The 20,395-nt window shown below is 39.0% G+C and overlaps 1 protein-coding gene across 1 annotated transcript; it reads left to right on the top strand.

Moving 5' to 3' along the window:
* The first annotated feature begins 10,743 nt into the window (after positions 1-10,743).
* lpar6a (lysophosphatidic acid receptor 6a) lies at positions 10,744-13,336 on the top strand. The gene has a single exon (XM_067595241.1). The coding sequence runs from the start codon at positions 11,644-11,646 to the stop codon at positions 12,688-12,690; it is 1,047 nt and encodes a 348-aa protein (XP_067451342.1). The 5' UTR covers positions 10,744-11,643; the 3' UTR covers positions 12,691-13,336.
* Positions 13,337-20,395: the final 7,059 nt, after the last annotated feature.

Raw genomic sequence — 20,395 nt, 5'->3', positions numbered from 1 at the left:
TTTGATGTATGTGATTATTGCTGTGATTGATGGTCTGTGTTCAAAACACACCAACAGTGTGTTGCACTTGCTTGCTCTTGAACGTCTTTTCATGCACATGCATTCCTGTGCTGCAAAATTGTGGAGCACCCTTTGTAGAGGTTGAGGTTTTCACACCTGCCTTATCTTTTGATCAAGGTTAACACTTTAATGGAAGTTGTTTGCACTCATTTAAACTCATTCTAAAAAAATGTAATACATATTACACAATATATAAGTGAATGAAACATACGTAAGACTTTTCTAGTGTTATATAATTTATATAGGAAGTGGAGGAAATGATTTGAACATGTGTACAATGTAATGTAATCTGACTCTTGCACATTGAGATGTAACAGTCACGATTTCAGTCTTCCTGCAAGAGGAAGCTCTTATTATTCTCCTTGTGTGCCTGTTTATTTCCTCTAGTGCAGCTTTATAGTTATCACATCATTCAGTCTGATATCTTCCAGATTTTAAATACCTGCCAGAAAATTACCACATGTGGTCAAAATAACAGGGACATCTTACAACATAATTGAATCTGATACATGTGTTGTGTGAATAAAATGTGTAAACTTTTGTGAAGTTGAAAATATTATGTTTTGTTGAGACAATATCAAAAAGTGTGTTAATTGGACTCAATTTCACCATCTCAACAAAAAGTGGACATTATGAGCCTCATAGCCTGTATGTTTGGGCCTGATAAAAGCCACATCAGCAGCTTACAATGGAAATTACTGGCTTCCTGCTAACAGCTACTCTCGAATTAAGTATTAAATGTATGTGAGTGTGGCTTAGTGTGCACTGTGATATTCAGTGACTTGGTGTAAGATGAATTTCAAAACTTAAGCCAAAACATGAAGCAACTCAGATGATTTAGGTTGTTTTTTTTTTTTTTCATTTCATTTCCTTTTAATTTTGCAACACAGATACCAGAGAAAACATACATTTAATTTCACCTCATGAAATTAAATGAATGATATATATTTATATAAAGGATTAAGCTGTCTGCCAATCTAATATGTCATGGATGTATGGATAAAGCCTAAAGACTAGACATGCAATCTCACAAAGTTACTCAACACACGCTGACACGCAAGTTAAACAGTTTCACATGGCATATGAGGAAGTAAACACAGCTGCCAACGGTAACTGACACAATGCCACATACAGAGAACTGTGATAAAGTGGAACTAATTTGACCTTACTTACTGTTGTGCAGTTTACTCAATAACATTTTATAAGGTGATCATACATTATGTAAGTCAGATATATATTTAGTGGAGAAAAAAGTGCAATACTTATCCAACATAACTAGTCGCATTAAGTAGTACAAGTACCTCAAATTGTACTCATGTACAGTCATGGGTAAATGTGCATATTTTTTCCACACTAAACATAAGAAATTCCCCGAATTCAACTTTATTTTCTGTTATCTGAGTTGAAGAATAGTCCGCATTATTTCTGTTTTTAGGGAAAGTTTAGTCAAGGCTAAAAATAAAGCTGTGGTCTGTGTTAACGGTTCAGCAAGCAGGCATTGCATTGATAGAGATAAACACTTCATTAGTTACAGGTTGGCAACTCTGGCTTCTCTCTGTGGCTGCTGCGTGGTTAGTCCTCTACTTGCTGCTAATTTCGAAGGGTAGAGAGCGGTAAATGCCACATCCTGTAAAAGCACATATTTCTGCCTGCAATATGTTAGTTCACATTTTTGAGTTTCATGCTCCAGTATCTGTGAAGCCTTTAAACTAACACCAGCTGACTTTTACATCCCCCAGAAATATCCTAAATACCACTCTGCATATATTAAAGCATGCAGTATGGCTTGGTATTCCCCTTGAGACAAAATTAAAATCAGTGGTCTAACAGTCAGCTCAGGCAGGGTGACAATATGCTCTAAAACATGTAAATGAATGGTGCAGCAGGAAGATGAAACCATCTGTACAGCTATTTCTGGTTAGAGAAGTATTACAATACATATAAAGCAAGCTTTATCCACAAAAAGGGAACAACAACCAACGTTTTTAAATTACATACATGGTGTTTGAGCAGGGTGGTGCCAGGAAATTGGACGACCCCATTCATGTTGCTTTTGAACGAAGCAGAGCTTAATTTAAGACTTTGTTAAAGATTTTATTCACATGATTGTAAATATAGGCTGAAAAAGTCTAATCAAGTGTGCTCACACAGTCTGTGGTTGATGACCACGTTATTTATCGATGAGACCGTTGGGTCTGCCATGCTGCGGAGACTGTTTGGTGAGAAGATTTTGTTGATCTAATTTGACACTGAGTAGGTGGGACATGTGTTGTAAGAGCTTTTTATAACACTACATCGCGGTCAGGGTGAATAAGTGTGAAATGTTAAGTGAGAGTAGGGGTTATTTGCTTTGCAAAGGTGTGAAAAGCTTTAGGTTGATCAGGCAGTACGAGGGAGCACCTTGCCCGACAAAGACTCACAGCGAGACATCAGGACTGACAGGAACTAAATGGTTGGTGCAACTAAACACAAAGATCAAATGGAGATAAATTCATTATTTTTCTGTATTGCTCATATAGCTCATGCAGGCATGAGGGGTTTTCAAATCTGGAGGATACTGTCCCAATGATGGAACCTCTTTTAACTCCTAATAACAGCTTAATTAAGGTGTGTTTCAACTATTCTAAACTAACCACCCCATTTCTCATTTGCCTTAGAGCTTCTAAGCTCATTGGAGAAACATTATTTGATATATTTACATTTTTATCCTCATTGAAAGGCTGTCTTCCACTGAGACTTTGTGCCTCTGCGGCAGTCCTGGAGCGCTTCCTTGGCCTCAGTGTATGGACTACAGTTCTTTTGGGTTTGGTTGTTTGTTTGTAGATGCCAACAGAACATTTGTGCAGTCTCTGTTTCCAAGGTGAATGTGAGAGAAAGAGCCAAAAGCTCTTTGAGTCACAGTGAAGCCATCAGTGGTCCAGAATGTCCTTTTGCCAAGTCAGACATTTGTTCAGCATTTTTTATTTCGGCTGCTCATTTTTTTGTCGCTGTGATCAAGAACATTGAGACCTGGTGCTGAAATATGTGTTACTGTAGATACTTTAGCCTCTTTTAGCTCTTGGTTTGGTTTTGTGGCACATTTACTGCACGGCTCAGTCGCTGATAAACACACGAAGCGCTACCTGCTAAATCAAAAAAGGTAGACAAACAAATTAGCAACTAGCTGGTGAAGAAAGTCGAACATTTAGACAAAATACACAGATATTTCACAGTTTTAACTTTAATATAAGACACATTTTCATTCTTTATGCCACCTCAAATATAACTCTCATTCTTTGCATGTTGTAGTTTTATTTATTTACTTATTTTTGATGTCAGCATGGAGCAGTTTGTAGGTGCAGTTTTCCTGCTCTGTCTCTGACACCAGCTCAGACTCTTCTGCTCTGGGTTTCAGATGTCAGTTTCATAGTAGAAGTAAGTGAAGAGTTCGTTTACCAAAACAGACATTTCTGTTTTTATTTATTTTCTTTTTTTCTTTTTTTTTTATTGTGCATTCCAGGTAATATTAATCAAACTGCAGTTGGGTTGTTTTGATTAAGCAAAAATAACTCAACAAAATACAGGTAACTTACAGAATTTAACTTTATTGACTTTATTATTTCTTTGGTAAAAGTAGGTAACTCCAAGTCTTTTTGTTTATTTGTTTGTTTGTTTATGCAAAAGCAAAAGCAGATAACTCCACATTCATGTTTCAGAGTTAAACAAAGCCATGTAATGAACGTTTTGTACGTTTTTAACATAAATCAAGTAGGTAAAGTGCTGAAATTTGCAACAAAAACAGACCATTAATGGGCCATATTACACATTTACAAGATCATACCTTGGAAAATTGCAACCAGACCACAAAACCACTGACCATGAATCTGTCAATGTGTTAACAGTGTGTCTTTACAGACCACAGCCGTCCTCACTCTTTCACAGTATTCAGTTCAGTACTTTATTGACCCACTGGGGGAAAACAATGACAATACACACAAACAGTACAACAATAAAATCAATAAAATTTGGGTTTGTATCAGATAGTACACACTAGGGATGTACTGAGGGCCCAGTATCTGTATCTTTATTTGTTGAGGCGGCAAAATTATTTGTATTTGTATTTGTAATTGAATAAAAGTGGAAAGAAGCTTAAAAATCCTGTTTGATGTCCAAATTAGGAAATGTGCATCATGTAGCAGGTGGATGTGACTCCCCTCGTTGAGGCCTTCTGATAGACGTAACAACGGAGCAGAGGAGAGAGACTGAAATAGCAATGTAACCGACTTGCGCACTGGTATTTGACATGTTTTTTTCTTTTCTTCCTGAAAACAAATAATTTTTTAAATATTTATATGAAACAAATATTTAAAAAAAAAAAAAAAAAAAAACACCATTTGTGCTTTGCCAAATAATGTATTTGTATTCGGGCACATGCCTGGTACACACATGACAGTACAACAATAAAATCTATAAAAAGAAGGATTTTGTATAGGATTGGATAAGATAAAGTACTATGGTGTGAGCAAAAAGTGCAAAGGTGCAAGGTAACAATTACCGTTTGTGGCAGTTAAGCATGCATATTGCACTATAGAGACAAAGGAAAACTGAAATCTATTGCACTTTGCCCTGGGAACCCTGTAGCTCTGCCCTGAACGGAGAAGATCATATGTGTCAAATAGAGGATGGTCAGTGTTTCACGGTATTTAGTGTTTCACAATATTCACTGTAACTCAGTGTTGCAGTATTCCATTTAACACCGCGTAAATAGGTGTTGCACAGAATTCTGTGTTAGTCTGTGTTTCACAATATTCAGAATTTATCAGTGTTTCACATTATTCATTCAGTGTTACTAAGTATTTCACACTATTCAATGTTAGTATTTCTCAGTATTGTCATATCAGTATTCAGCCTTCCTCTTCTTTTCACGCCCTGAATAAGATAACATCACGAGACCTCAGCAATCTCTGAACAGAGTCGCAGCCACATTGCGTCACCTGACCCGAATACTGCGCGCTGATTCGCTGAACGGATCGATCGCGTTCTGTTCAAGAACAGCACAGGAGTTTAACGTTTTCTGCTGTAAAACGTGAACTGAAAATGCAATGACAATGGACAGTAACGGCGTTCGTGACAAAACGTATGAAGGGTTGAGAATGTGCTATGTGGAAAGAATAACTCACGACTGTCACTTATGTTTTTGAAGGGACGGCGTTTATCGGTTTTTGCGAATGAATTCTTCAAGTTTAAGTCTATGTGAAGTCATACACTCTTATTGTTTTAGTCAAATTCATGTTTTTGCTTGTTTGTTTTTGATTTGCCACGGTTGAAGCCATCATCAGATTTGTAACTGGCGTCTGACCACACAGATGTCTGCTACTGAGAATCATTACACAACAACATCATGTCACCCACTATCTTTCTCATAGATTTTGCACTTGTATTTGAAAGCCCTCAGTCTTGGCCTTGGGGGTGCCAGACAGTTTCCTGGCATTGTGAGAAATTTCACAGTCCAGGGATTTCAACCACATGTTTTTGTTTAGCAACCACATTCTTGCATGTGAAGAGCTTGTTTTTATGTGCTGGATGGAACTATTTTGCGAGCGAAAGACAATAGTACAGGTTTTTCTATTTTCTTGAACATTTCACTTTAGCCTTGATGTTGTTTATTTTGTGGTGGAGTGACAAAGAGAGGCACACTGGCCATAAAACACCCACTGTCTCTTTGATTCTCTGCAATATTTTCCTTCATTTGTTTGGCTATTGTTGGCAAGTCTGTGAAGTCAAAATGAATCATCATTGGATTAGTGTCATGTTACTAAGCAAGAACACACGTTTTTAAGTAAGTAAGTAAGTAATTCAGTAAGTAAGTAAGGCTTTATTTATATAGCACTTTTTTAAAACACACATGCACTTTTTCAAGTAAAACACACTTTTTTTTTTAAAAACAAAGTGCTTCAAAATATGAATGAATAAATAAATAAAACAAAATGAATTACAATATAAAACACAGCACAATGCGAAACAGACCAATGTAGAACGAACTAAAACATACAACATAGCACAATGAGAAACAGACCAAACTAAAACATATAACAGGGATGGAGATCTATAAAAAAGGACTGTAAAGATGGGGTTTTAGAAGCCACTTAAAACAATCCAAAGATTCGGCAAATCTGACTGATTGGGGAAGATGATTCCAGAGGGTGGGGGCTAAAATTGCAAAGGCGCGGTCACCTTTTGCAGGGGATGGATAAAAGGCTGATATTTGAGGAACAAAGTGGTCAAGAAATGCAATGAGGAATGAGGAGATCAGAAATGTAATTGGGGGAAATGTCATGCAGGGCCTTATATGCTATCAAAAGGTTCTTGTAGTTTATTCTGTATTTTATGGGGAACCAGAGGAGGGATGCAAGAACAGGGGTTATATGGGTTATAGTTCTAGTTAATAGCTTCTGCATTTTGAACCAACTGTAAATGATTTAGAGTGGCTTGACTGAGACACATGTAAAGGAAATTACAATAATCTAGATGGGAGAAAATGAAGGTGTGCATTAATAGTTTGAGATCTGTAGAAGACAAAATACATCTGATTTTTATGATATTTCTTCGCCAAAGAAAACAGGAGTGGACAAGCTTCGCAACATGAGAGTCAAAAGTCTACTGGCCAAAGATAATATCAAGATTCTTAGCAGTAGAATAAAAATAGAATAAACCGATCAACTGCAGTGATAACGTTATCAGCTCCAATTACAAAACTTATGTTTTACCAGGGTTTAGGTGGAGGAAAGAGACAACCAATCTTTGGTGGCGGGTAAGCAATCAAGGAGGGAGGACAGTTGATTCAGGTTACTGGCAGAGAAATAGATATGTGTATCATCAGCATAACAGTGAAATGACACATCTTGAAAGCGGCTGAACAAATGACCTAGAGGAAGCATGTATAACAAGAAAAGAGAAGAGGGTTGCTCCAAGGACTGACCCCTGAAGGACTCCACAAAGTAAGGAAGCTGAGGAGGACACGTGATTATTAATACAAACATTAAAATATCTATTAGTCAAATAAGAATGAAACCAGTTTAAAGCTACAAAGTACAAAGAAAGTACAAGAAATGTCAACACATGTATGCAACCTATCAAGTAAAATGGCATGACTGATGGTATCAAAGGCAGTGGTTAAATTGAGTAAAATAAGGATGAAATATTCACCTTTGCATAAGAATATCACTGGTCACTCTTAGTAAGGCAGTCTCAGTACCATACTTGTGGCGAAAGCTGGATTGAAATTTGTCAAAGATGTTATGACCCTCAACCAACTTCAATCTTTTTCTAGGATTTGGTATAAAAAAGTTAACTTTGAGATTGGTCTATAATTCTCTAACTGGAATGGTTTTTTTGTGGTTTTTTTAAAGGAGTGGCTGAACACTGGCAATTTTAAAATAGTCAGGTAGAGAGAATAGTTAATAATAGAGAGCAGGCTGGAACCTAAGACAGGAAGCATGGATTCTAGAAAGTTTTTGGGAACTGTATTACAGGGACTGAAGAAGGGATGCATATGAGCAACAGTGTTTAAAAGGAACTGCAGGGAAATAGGGGTAAATTCAGACAATAAAATAGGATGGCTGAGTGGGGCAGGGGGTAAAACGGTCAGGGGAAAATTGGACCTCAGACCATGGATCTTGCCAACAAAACACATAAAAAGTTCTCACAGTTGTTAGGAGATGAAGTGAGAATGGCAGGAAAAGAGGGGTTTCAGAGCTTGTTGATAGTACTAAACAAAAACCTAGGATTGTGTTTATTACTATTAATCAAGCCAGAAAGGTCGGCAGCTTGCACATATTGAATGGTTTGGTTCAGTTTAATAAGTAACCCCTTCATATGGAGGTAGTGAACTTCAAGTTTAGATTTTTTCCCAACTACATATTCTATGTTGTCCAATGTTGTCATTGATCCAAGGGGTTGTATTAACTGGGACAGCCCTGCAAGTGTATGGAGCAGAAAAGTCAAGGGCTGATGTACACAATTCATTGAACCAGGTAACTAGGTCATTAATATTGGTGAAATGAAGAGGGCAATTGGCCAGACTAGAAAAGTAGCAGGAGAACATGGCTGCGGACTGCTCATTAAAGATGCGAGAGTGAATTATATGTTGCTGAGTTATTGTAAGGGTGCATCAAAGGTAATACATTTGTGGTTAGAGAAAAAATCACACTTGTTCAGAGTAAAAACCAAATCAAGAGTTTGCCTGCGGTTGTGTGTGGGGCCAGAGACAGGTTAAAATATTTAGAAATGTTTAAAAAATCTGTGGCAAATGAGTTAAAAGGATTGTCAACATGAATGTTAAAGTAACCAACTATAATGGGTCTATCAAATTTAAGCACCGTACAGTAACTCAGAAAATTCATTGAGAAAACCTATATTTGAATTGGGGGGTCGATAAATAACTACACAGCAAATTGGGTTATCACACACAATTATGAAAGTTAAGATTTCAGAACTGTTTAAAGAACCAAAACTGAATGGAGCACAAGTGAGATGATTTGTAAAAACAGCTGCAATACCACCACCATGGCCTGCTAACCTTGTTGCATTCAGAAAATTATAACTGGGTGGGCAGACCTCCACTAGAGGGGAGCACTCCCGAAGGTTTACACCAGGTCTAAGTAAAGAATAGGAAATCAAGGTTATGGGACATGATGACATCATTGAGAATGAAAGATTTATTAGACACGGACTGAGAGTTTAAAAGAGCAAAGACAACTGGAAAAAGGGGCTTAGCTGAACTGGAATTAAATCTAGGCATAATCCTAACAGGAATACTGTATGAACCCAGGGGGAAACACTCAGATGGGCTCACTACAGGTCAGGAGGTAAAAACCTCACAGGAGTGCAAAGTCAGGTTTGATGTTGGTTAATAGAGGGCATGAGCTTTCCTGGGAAGGACTGAGGCCATCTAGTTCAAAAAGCTGAGTCATATTTAAAAAAGCAGTAAAATTGTCAACAAAGGTGATATCTCTGTCCATGCAGTAACCCTTTAGTCAGATGTGGAGGTGGCATAGGTGACTGAACTTCACATCACCAAAATACAGGGCGGCAAATAATTACCTGCTTCCCGGTGTCCAGCAGACTGTCCATGAGGCACATGAACTCCTCTTTGAGAATCTGTGACTGCTGATTTTTGATGTTATTGCCGATGTGGACAATGACTGGAGAGGTAGAGTTATGTTGTTGAATCAGCTGCAGAGCGGTGGGTGTCATGTCCTTTATACAGGCACCTGGATAGCAGAAAGTTTGTATCAGTAGCACAAAGTTTGTATGACTGGAGTCAGTTCCAAATAATAAAATATTATTATAACCAATTAACAGCAGCTGAACAAGTTATCTTTGCATGGTTTTTTTCTCAAATGTGAACTACAAAGCGTAGTTCACATTTGGATTTGGCAGAAAAACACTTGATCCGCCTGACATGCATTCGTTTACTGACGGGAAATCCAACCCGGTAGTATACTTCCTTTGACACAGTAACAACCATTCAACACAAATACACTCAAACAATTTACAGTATTCACTCACCACTCTGCCGATCAAGAAGCTGAGAGGACTTTCAACTTGTCTGAGACTAATCATTTATAAACTTCACATTCCTCCCTGCTAAGCTACTTCACTCGCAACAAAGGCCCCAATGTTTTTACTGACTGCCAAGTGGAGAGTTTCTACTAAAGGAGAACTTGAATGCTATTTCACAGAGCGCTAAGAGAGAAAGCTGTTGGCATGGATTGACAAGGGCAGCTGAAAAACCAATGAATAGAGAAAGCTCTCTGTTCAGTCTCATTTCCAATGTCCCCTGCAGAATAAAACGCTTCTTCTTAAGCAGTGCGACTGCCCACACAGGCTGTCAGAAACAACAAGGAGACAGTTCAGTTTTCCAGTACCTCCCATCAGACCTGTGGAGGCAGCCACCTCAGGCACTTGCAGGGTTTTAGTGAACTTCTCAGGCACTTTTAACCTCAAGCTTTTATCATCAGTTTGAGTGATGGAGAAAAACAAATTTCTATTTGAACTTCACCAGAACTTCTGTTTAAGAACTGGATTACCAAGAAATGACGTGTCTGTTATGTTATGAGGGTTTCAGAAGTGACAAAAAACACAAAAATAAATTCAGAGACCGTTGATCTTCACTCATGAGTCACAAAGACTTGGCTGTTTACTATGATTATTAGAATTGTATGTTTCAATATTAAAAAATTGCTTTGGACCAATATTGGTGGTATATATTATCCTTTAATATTGCATTTTTGACTAATATTCACTATTTACATTAGTGCTTAAATTGTTCATTGGTTAAGTGTAAACTTCCCAGTGAAGCTATAATCAGAGCCTCTAAGGAAATTCAAAACTTAAAACTAAACACATATTAAGACCCATATTGTTTTGTTTTATTTTAAATCATAAAAGTCATAATCAAATAATTTATTTTAAATATGTATCAATGCATCAGTATAAAGTTCTGATACATACTAAGAGTATTCCAGCTAATTATGAGCACTTAAGGTAAAGTCTTGATGAATTCCCTCACAATGAAATGTTGTTTTGGTATATTCCTACTTTTACTGTAAGAGCAGACAAAAGAGTAGGAGGAGTTGGATAGGAGGCAGTGGGAGGAGTTACTACAGCTGCTCTCCCCTCCACTCAAAGTACAAAAACTGTCTCTGATACCGGCACAAAGAACAAGTTGGAGCTCTGAGATGCGTGCTGAGCAAAAGCTCTGAGGCTGTCAGAGGCAGAGACAAACTGCGAAACGAGAAAGAGAAGTAGATACTGAGTGACTCAGTCAGTTTGTAATAGAAAGAGAGAGAAGGAGTGTGGGGGGGGGTCGGACAGGAAACAGACCCTGAGGACAAACTGTGAAACACACTCACATTGTCACACACAGCCGGAGAGAAGCTAAACTTAACTACAATCCTGCTTCTGGGAAGAAGCCTGGTGGTTTGTGGTTAAAACCTTGTGAGACGTGGAAGGCTGATGACAACCCTGATGCTTTGTAACTGAAAAGGACAAAAACAGAAGATTGAGTTTTGACAAAGAGTAGGGATTTTGCCATGAGGACACCTTCCTAACGGACCTGGATGTGGATATACCATCATTCCTTTTGTGGACTCAGCAACTCATGGTGGTGGGGGACCTCTTAAGTGAAAAGGACACGCATTTGTGTGACAGATTTATCTGAGTAAGTACAGCTCAGCCTGCAACTTGTGGGGTGCAGCCTGGTGGAGAGACATCGCAGGGGGAGGGGAGGACGCTCCAGCCTGGTTCTCTGTCCTCTGGGAGGGGTCTTTTCAACATGAGGAAACCCACAAAATAACTACATGAGGATCAGGGGTGGGAATGATGTTGACCATGTGCTGCACTCCTCTTTAACATGGACAGTTGTGCTCTGTGCTAATGGCCTTTAGTCTCAGATGACAGTGTCTTTCAATGTATCCTGAGACAGGACTGTTCGTTGCTTTACTTGCCATTCACGGTGGATTCATTGTGCAGAGCAGCCCTTTCATTATATAGCTATTACATAATAGACACCCCTCATCACTCCGCTCTTTGTCTCTCAGAATGAGCAACACTACATTAAACTGCTCCAAGAACGATGGATTCAAATATCCGCTGTACAGCACCATCTTCAGCATTGTGTTTGTGGTGGGACTGATCACCAATGTTGTGGCCATTTACATATTCACCTGTTCTCTGAAACTGAAAAATGAAACCACAACCTACATGATAAACTTGGTAGTATCTGACCTGCTGTTTGTTTTCACCTTGCCTCTGAGGGTCTTCTACTTCATCAACAGGAGTTGGCCTTTTGGAAGCACACTCTGCAAGGTCTCCGTCTCGCTGTTTTACACAAACATGTATGGCAGCATGCTCTTTCTCACCTGCATTAGCGTGGATCGCTTTTTGGCCATTGTGCACCCTTTTCGCTCAAGGACGCTTAGGACCAAGCGCAATGCTAAGATAGTGTGTATTGCAGTATGGGTGCTGGTTCTTTCAGGGAGTCTCCCCACAGGGTTCATGTTGAAGAGCACCTCCAACAAGACAAACAATGACAATACCACATTCTGCTTCGAGAACTTCTCCTCCGATCAGTGGAAGTCTCACCTGTCTAAGGTGGTGATTTTCATAGAAACAGTGGGCTTCATCATCCCGCTGCTACTCAACGTATGTTGCTCCATCATGGTGTTGCAGACCCTGCGTCGCCCCCAAACCATCAGTCATGGAGGGAAGCTCAACAAAACCAAGATCCTGCGCATGATAATTGTGCACCTCTTTATTTTCTGTTTTTGTTTTATCCCTTACAATGTAAACTTGGTTTTTTATGCACTGGTCCGCACTAAAACCTTGAAAGGCTGTTTTGTGGAGTCGGTGGTCCGAACCATCTACCCAATAGCCCTCTGCATTGCTGTTTCCAACTGCTGCTTTGATCCCATTGTGTACTACTTCACCTCGGAGACCATCCAGAACTCCATCAAGAGGAAGTCTCAGGTCAGTCGTTCATATGACGTCAAGTTCTCAGAAGCCCTGCAGTCAGAAACCAGCTCCAACCTGCAGTGCAGCCTGAGGAATCTCAAAGCTAAAGTGTTCCACAATGAGTCTTCAGTGTGACAGTGGGGTTGCTAAACTCAGCATGAAAGGTATTAAAATCCGTTCTATAGAACCCCAAAAACTCCATGAGAAAACTGGAGATGGATTTTTTGTGCTTTATGACCTGCCAAAGAAGTGTTATATGATCTCAGTCTTCATCTCAGGGCAAACATACGGACCTGTCGTTGACAGCCTCTGTTCTGCAGTATTACTATATGACACTTTGTTCACATCTGTGGATTCATTATTACTGCTTACTCGTACCCATCCTTTTCCTGTGGAATATACTGTAATTGTGTTAGGTGCAATTACTCCGCCAGTGACCTGGAAGGGAATGTGATCACTGAACAGCAGGACAGTTATGATATTGAATGCTACATGTGCTTGTATATCTGTACATTTCTGTGGTAAGCTGTGGTGCTAACTTTAGGATAGTATCTATTAAATTAACGTTAAGTGATATCGAGCTATAGATTGTACAGGGCTTTGTTTTTTTGTTTGTTTGAATTTGTAAGTTACAAATAGGTCACAGAAGTGCCTTTTTTGTTCTGGTCGCACTTCATTTTAGACTCTGTCATTATTGGCAATTTAATGCACTGACACAGAATTTCAGATACTGCACTCATGCCACAGTGATGAATAAAAGTCATGTACCATCTAAAACAAACCAGTTGTACTTGAAACCTTTTGTCATTTAGGTTCAGACCTTTTTACTGTGGAATGTAAATCATTTTAAATGTTGGAATTTTGACTCAAACTCAAAATGACTTGTTGGTACAATACCTGTTTATTTACAGTATAAAACCTGCAAGACAGACTTTTCATCCCCTGGTTTGCACAAGTCACATGAAGAGCATGTAGCATGCTACGGTAAACAAGTGTTGTTTTTACACCACTGAACCTTGCTTCATCACACAATGTCTGTCCTGCATGCAAATGAGGAGGTAAAGAAGTAGAAGAAGTAGGAAGTCTTTATGACTCCCACTGGGTAGTGCCAGCTTCCTGTGTGGTAACCACTGGTGGAGGAAGTCTTTATTAATGACAACTGCCTGGAACAGACTATTACATTTGCACAACAACAAAATAAAAATGAATGTAAATGTGATGCAAGCTGTGTTGAGAACAGCATAATTATGCTGCATGATGTCTGTTCAAACACACTGAGTGGATCAGTTTAGACTAGACGGGAGTTAAAGCAGTCTAGTGACTTTTATGTTTACCTTAACCTAGATAGGAATTCCATTTTATCATCTTGTAAGATTTTGTTTTCCTCCTCCACAAGGACATGGTGTTTATAATATCGTCACTGCCAAGGCTGGTCCTACTCATCAGAACAGTACAGTCAGTACAGCCTCAGAATAAATCAGGATGTCTTTGATCAACAAAGGATTAAAATTCTGACATACTTAAGAAAAATAACTGCTCACACCCTGTATGAAAACCATCAAAAGTAAATTTCAGTCAAGTAAGTCCTTTTTGCACTTTACTGGAAAAACAGATGTGTGAAATATTTGTTCGGCTGTGTACAAATTTACAAATGATATGGCATCAGTGAGGAGTCAACACAGCATGAGAGTGAAAAACAGAAAGCACATGGTGCTCCAACTTTATTGACATAGCCTGAAGGTCACTCAGCGGCACTTTATTCATACAGCACCTATAACTCTGGTTCTCAGGCTATATGAGCTAGTCAAGGACAGGGTTAAAGACCCGGGCTGTTATGAAAACAAACACTGAAAGCAATCTCTAAGTGGCATCTTCAGTTTATAAACTGCAACTTGGCCACATGCTTACTGAGCATCATAAACTAGAACTTGTTCAGACATCTTAATGACTCCTTCCAAGAAGATAAATACAAATTGTTGATCAATCGTTATGCATAACTGTATGAATGAGTCAGGCAGTCTTCAGGTTGTGTTTTCACACAGACACCTTTATCTGACCACCAGGTGTTCATGGCTGTTATCATCTGGGCCAAAGGTCAGGGCAGAGACAGAGAGGAACAAACAGCTTAAATACACTTTAGATATGTAAATACATTGATTATTTAAACCTTTTAAACTGTAATTTTGCACCAAGAGGGAATCTAATTGAATAAGGGAAGGAAGGGAAGGGAAGTTCTTATGAATATTGTCTCTTCTTCTCTGAAAAAGAGCCAGCGCCTTCCCTAAACACGACGTCTGGTGTAACTTCTAAAAGTTTCTAAATTGTTCCCATTTTACAATGAGCATATTGCTTAATATCAAGAACATGAAATTTGTGTGTGAACATTGTGTGTATACACTTAAGACTTATGGTTGTATAAGGTCTCTGTATCAGGGATCGGACCCCTCACGTGAGCCCAGCAGGCTCCTCTGCAAACACAACAGTTATCTAATCAGCCTGACCTCTCCTTCCCAGCAGGCTGCAGGGTGAGAAAGCACAGACGCTGCACTGCTTGTCATCACATACATTCTGTTCTGCGTTGCTCTAGTAATTTTAGATGGGCGCATGCATCAAAGCGTTGTTGTACAGTACAAGATGGGCTGAGGATCTGTGAAATTTTACTGCCAGTGATGCGAAGAAAACATGACACATTTCACACTCATAAACATTTCTAACTCTAAGGTTATGACATTCAAAGAGGGTTTGACGCCAAGTAGTTCTATTGACTTTTTGCATAAATCTGCTTTATATAAATAAATAACTTTTAAGTGATTGCTGGAGTCCTCTGAGGTCACACAAAACAAATCCAATGTTTTGGCTAAGGAGCTGTCTTCATCAGGGTCATCACAGTCAGTACCATCTTCCAAGTCTTAGTGGAGACAAAAACAAGCCCGGATACAGCCTTTAATTTATAGCTTTAGCTTCATACTCCCATGTGGTAATCCCAGCATGTTTTCTCTAAATGGGCACTTTGAAGTTCTGTCTATCTCAAATGACTGAAGATCCTCTAGTGTGTTGAGCACTTGTGTCAGGAGTAATTTCTGCTGGGGCACTGACAGGGACCTCACTAAGTGTGTGTCTTCGGGGAGGAGCAGATTGGGTGGGGTGGGGGGTAAGATCGGGGTGAGGTCCTCGCCCTCAGAATCACTCCACAACTCTGGATCACATGACAAGGGAAGGGCCTATCTCACTAAATGGATATGGGGGGAAGGGGGTCTCTGTAGAGGATAATGAACCGTTTTCCCCACATGACTCACAGGATAAATTTAGGAGGAAATGGCTGTCATTACCCTGATATGGCCAGTGCCAATTTAGATATCTACATTATTTTTCCACAATTACTTCACATCTCTGGTATTCACAGTCCCACCTTGGTTTTGGGGTAAACAGGTATTATTATTGCTCTATAAAAAAAAAAGGTCACCCTCTACGGGGGCAGATTACTTGCTTGCAAGGCAACTTTCCTGACTGGGAAGGAGAAGGCAATAAAAACACACAATGCAGGAGACAGAACATCGTGTTAAGTAATCATTTGTCAGGATGTGGTTTGACAAAAAAGAAGGACCTCGCTTGTGCCAGCACAACAGTCTCACTCATTCCAAAATCAGAGACAGCACTGAACCAATAACCAGCGGTGGAAGGAGCTCAGTGTCTGCAAGGAGGGAGGTAGGCTAAATAACTGCACCAACCAGTCACATGTAATCCTCCTTAACTCCCTGTCGCCTTCGGACCATAAACAGTCCTTATCAATCCCTGGAGGAGTTATTTGACCACATCAGCTTTTGGTTTCATAACATCTTTGGAATGAAACAGAAAGCATAAACAACATGCCGATAAAACACTCCCTTCTTTGAAATATCATGATGTTTTCAAAAACAGTTATGCAGCACGCAAAGTGTTCATCCTGCTCAGAACAGCAGACCTCACGTTGGTTTCATATAGATTACAGCAATGCAGCCAGGAAATGACATTGGGGCATTTTAACTACTTTGATAAATAGAGTGTGCACAATGCCTGTCATTGTTCTTCTCTTTATAGACCAGATGAGTATTTACCTTAAGGCAAGAATTCAGTGTGTTTATGCCTGAAAATGGTGACAGGAGCACATGGGACAGTCGCGTAGGAGCCAAGAACTTTCTCGTATCGTAAAATCAGAGAGAAGATGAGTAAAGTCGTTCATCGGGTGACTTTAAGGGGGAGTTTAGTGGTTATCTTTTTCCACTTCGTGTGTTTGTGTGGGCATGAGGATGTCATTGAAAATGATGAAATTCTTCAGAAGTGTATCCATAGTTTCATGTTGACCTGAGAAGCCACAAGTCTCAGCATGCCAAGAGACTTGTGGGAAAGAAAGGTAACAATTCCAACTAAATCCATTCTGTGACTCATGCAGGGAATCTCAATACACATTCACTCACACGCACAAACTGTATAAACATTGGCACACTCGTGTTTTGGGGTTGACAGTTTTATATCCTGGAAACACCCTTATCCATCAAAGAGCTGTTAACTGCAGGTTGTCTGTACCCCCAGTACATACATGTGAGATACAGCCAATCTTCTGCCTTTGCTTTTAATCTGAGTGTTTCAACCTCTGCCTGAGTGGAAAAAAAGCATCATGATTAGGTGCGTTCTGCTTGATGGAACAGGTTGGGGTTTCCTTCGCTGGGAGTCCTTCCTATGGAAACTTCTGTGAATTTGAACAATGTCTGACCAGCCAATGTGAAGACATTAATCCTCTCTTGTAGCAACAACTTCTAACCAGAGAGGACAGCCCACTGGTCCGACTGACAGTCTCATGAGAGAAAGGAAAGGTCACTGGGTCGCACCCCACAACAGCCACGTGTCCTGCACGTCCTGTCAAAGTACTGTTGTAGTAAAACATAATGTAAAAACAGAAATGTTTGTTAATTTATGCAATAAACTGTTGCATATAACATCACATTATTGATGTAAAATATTCATAACTGATCATGTTAAAATGATATTGTCTTAAAATGTGACGAATTACAGGAATAAGAGTTTAATGCATTAAGTTGCTACTTTATTACACAATGTTTTATAGGATTCATTAGTTGACAAACCTATTGAGATGAGGAAACAAACTTATCAGTGTCATAATTTGGCTTTTTTTTTTGTCACATTTTTTAAAGTTATGAGCTTCATATGGTGGCTCTTGAAGTCATTATTTGCTTGTTGACTGTACTATGAATAAATGAAAGAGACACCTAAAATTTTAATTGAAAAGTGAACAGCAAATCTTGTACTGAAGCTTGAAATCCACCTATCAAGTTTTACACAACGGCTCCACTGAGCACATGGCAGGATTAGTGATACCTGGGCCCCAGTAATACTACAGCACAGACTCATAAACAAACGTCCATAGCACACTCCATAGCACAGCCACACATAAAAGCTGACGCTTACAGGTCAGACCTGAGGTCAGCGTGTTCCCGATGAGGAATTTCCACAGAGCTTCTCAGACAACACAATACTTTCCCTTTCTTTTCCAGCACAATTCTGTCTCCTTTTTCACTTTCTAATTCCTGAGTAAGGAGATCTTATCTGCTCAACCCATTCTGAAAGCCTTTAGTGGGATTTAAACATGTTTGTTTTTTATTTCATAGTTTCTAAAGATGGATTGATCTACTCCAAAAAAAAAACCCCACTGCAAGTTCCTGCTCAAACTTGAAGATGGCAAGTTTTAAATATGACCTCCACATCCTTTTGAACCGGTGAAAGGAGCCAGGATCTTGGAGAGACATCTAATTTATTGACACTCTGGCCTCGGGGTAGGAAGGACACGGCTCATTGATACCCCCGAGGTTATCTGCATCACTTCAAAACAAACCACACAATTAGCTCAGTGTAACGGACAGATAAGACCAAGATAATTCCAGTTCACACAGAGGTGCCATCACACATGATAACTGATCAGCTGATCAGTTAATTAATGTGATATCTGATCATTATAAATTGACTGTGTTTAAATAGACCACTTTGCAAACCATGCTGTTGAGTCTCAGATTTTTAACATATAGAATACACTTTTCCTTTAGCTCTTTTACCTGTACCCAAACATGATTATGTAATATTAAAATTACTGCAGACTTGGCATTCACTGTGATGGATTACACAACTTTACAGTCAAATTTAAGCTTCAATAGTCTGCCAAATGATTTCCATACCATACGAACGAATGCAAATTAACGGCAGGCTTGACTAAAGACATGAGAAAATGTGAAACACTGACGCTCGGTTTTCAAAATCGTTAGCAATAATAATATAATGTGAATTTATTTTAGTATCGTCTGATCACATCACGTTGATCAACACTCATGTTTTCAGCCCACACTAACACAGAACAGTGTATTCATTGGTTGGCACTGTGTGAAACTTTCCAGTGACATAAACAGCGTCATATGTGCTTGGAAAGTCCAAGTGGCATATCGGATAAAGACATTAACTATTAACTCGTCACCAATCAGTCTTTCTTGTTTGATGTTTTTCAATGCGTATGCACAGTTTTAGATCACTCACTGAGATATAAACTAACTGAGGCACAACACAGAAATCACAAGACTGAATGATTTAATTTATTCTGGAGCCTGGACTTTTGCTACTTGTTTCATATTTTGCATATCCAGCAGTTGTGAGCTTGAATCAATCTGTGTCTAACTCATTTTGTGAATTAATGAATTGAAACTGCCTCACTCACATATGCTTATTCAAAGACAGATAAATCTGTCTGAGCAAGATCACACCTTAAATATAAGCATACGCTTCAGCTACTTTGATAAAACACTGCTCTATTTTAAATGTTTAAACAATCTTTCATTTTCAGTCTTACAAGAAAAGCTATAGGCCGCCTGTAAGCCTCTTCACTGTGTTCATTTTCAAAGTTCTTCTGCGAAAAATATGCGCAGCCTGTGCAGCAAATCAAACTCACATCAAAACCAAAATGGAACACGTTTCTTTTTGAAGAACATAAACAGAGATAAGATGGCGGGGGTGAAATATTTAACTGAAAAAGCAGAAGAGCAGCTGAAGCATAAGGTGGGGGAGGAACCTGTGTGACTTGAGATTCACGTTTAGATTAACGTGTTGCTCAGTGTGACACTCAAATTCATTTTTTTTCTCTGACACAAGAAGAGAAAGAAACAAACTGTAAGTTCAAGAGTTCAAGCTGGGACACGTTTCTTTTGAGGCATAGGCTGGAGTTTCATCATCACAGTTTGTTAGATTATAGAACAGGACGTCTACAGCGATGCTAGTGACTCTCTGAGGCTGTATTTAGGCACAGCAGTGCTTTGATCTAAATGCTATTGTCAGTACCATGTTCACTCTTAGTTTAGTCCATTCAGCAGTTCATAATATATATTTCCCTAAAAGCCAAATTTGCCAACCTCATGGTGGCACTAGAGGAAATATCAGGGGATCACCACAGTCATTAAGAATGTACAAAATTTCATGGAAATCCATCCAATTGTTTTATTTCATTGAACTGAATTATTTCAATCTGGTCTAAAGGGGAAAATGGCTAAAAAAAAAATGCAAAACATGATATCTGATATCTTGTTGCTGCCAAAGTCACACAATTCTAGTCTGTGTAATCTATGAGAGGGAACATTTATTAGATCAGTGCAGCTGTGAAAAAGGATCAACTAAACTTCACAACTTCACACTGACATCTGACATGAAAAAGCAAAAGATACACCACTTTATTATATTTAAACGCAGTACCATACTTTTAAAAGCAGAGAAAATGACCAATCAATTTTAGTAGACTGTGTGTAAACTACAA

Source organism: Thunnus thynnus, chromosome 7 (assembly GCF_963924715.1).
Source record: "Thunnus thynnus chromosome 7, fThuThy2.1, whole genome shotgun sequence".
Taxonomy (NCBI): Eukaryota; Metazoa; Chordata; class Actinopteri; order Scombriformes; family Scombridae; genus Thunnus; species Thunnus thynnus.
This window is presented reverse-complemented; position numbering and strand designations above follow the sequence as displayed.

Excerpts from the sequence above, each read along its gene's own strand:
- lpar6a (XM_067595241.1), top strand. The coding sequence starts at position 11,644 with ATGAGCAACACTACATTAAACTGCTCCAAGAACGATGGATTCAAATAT.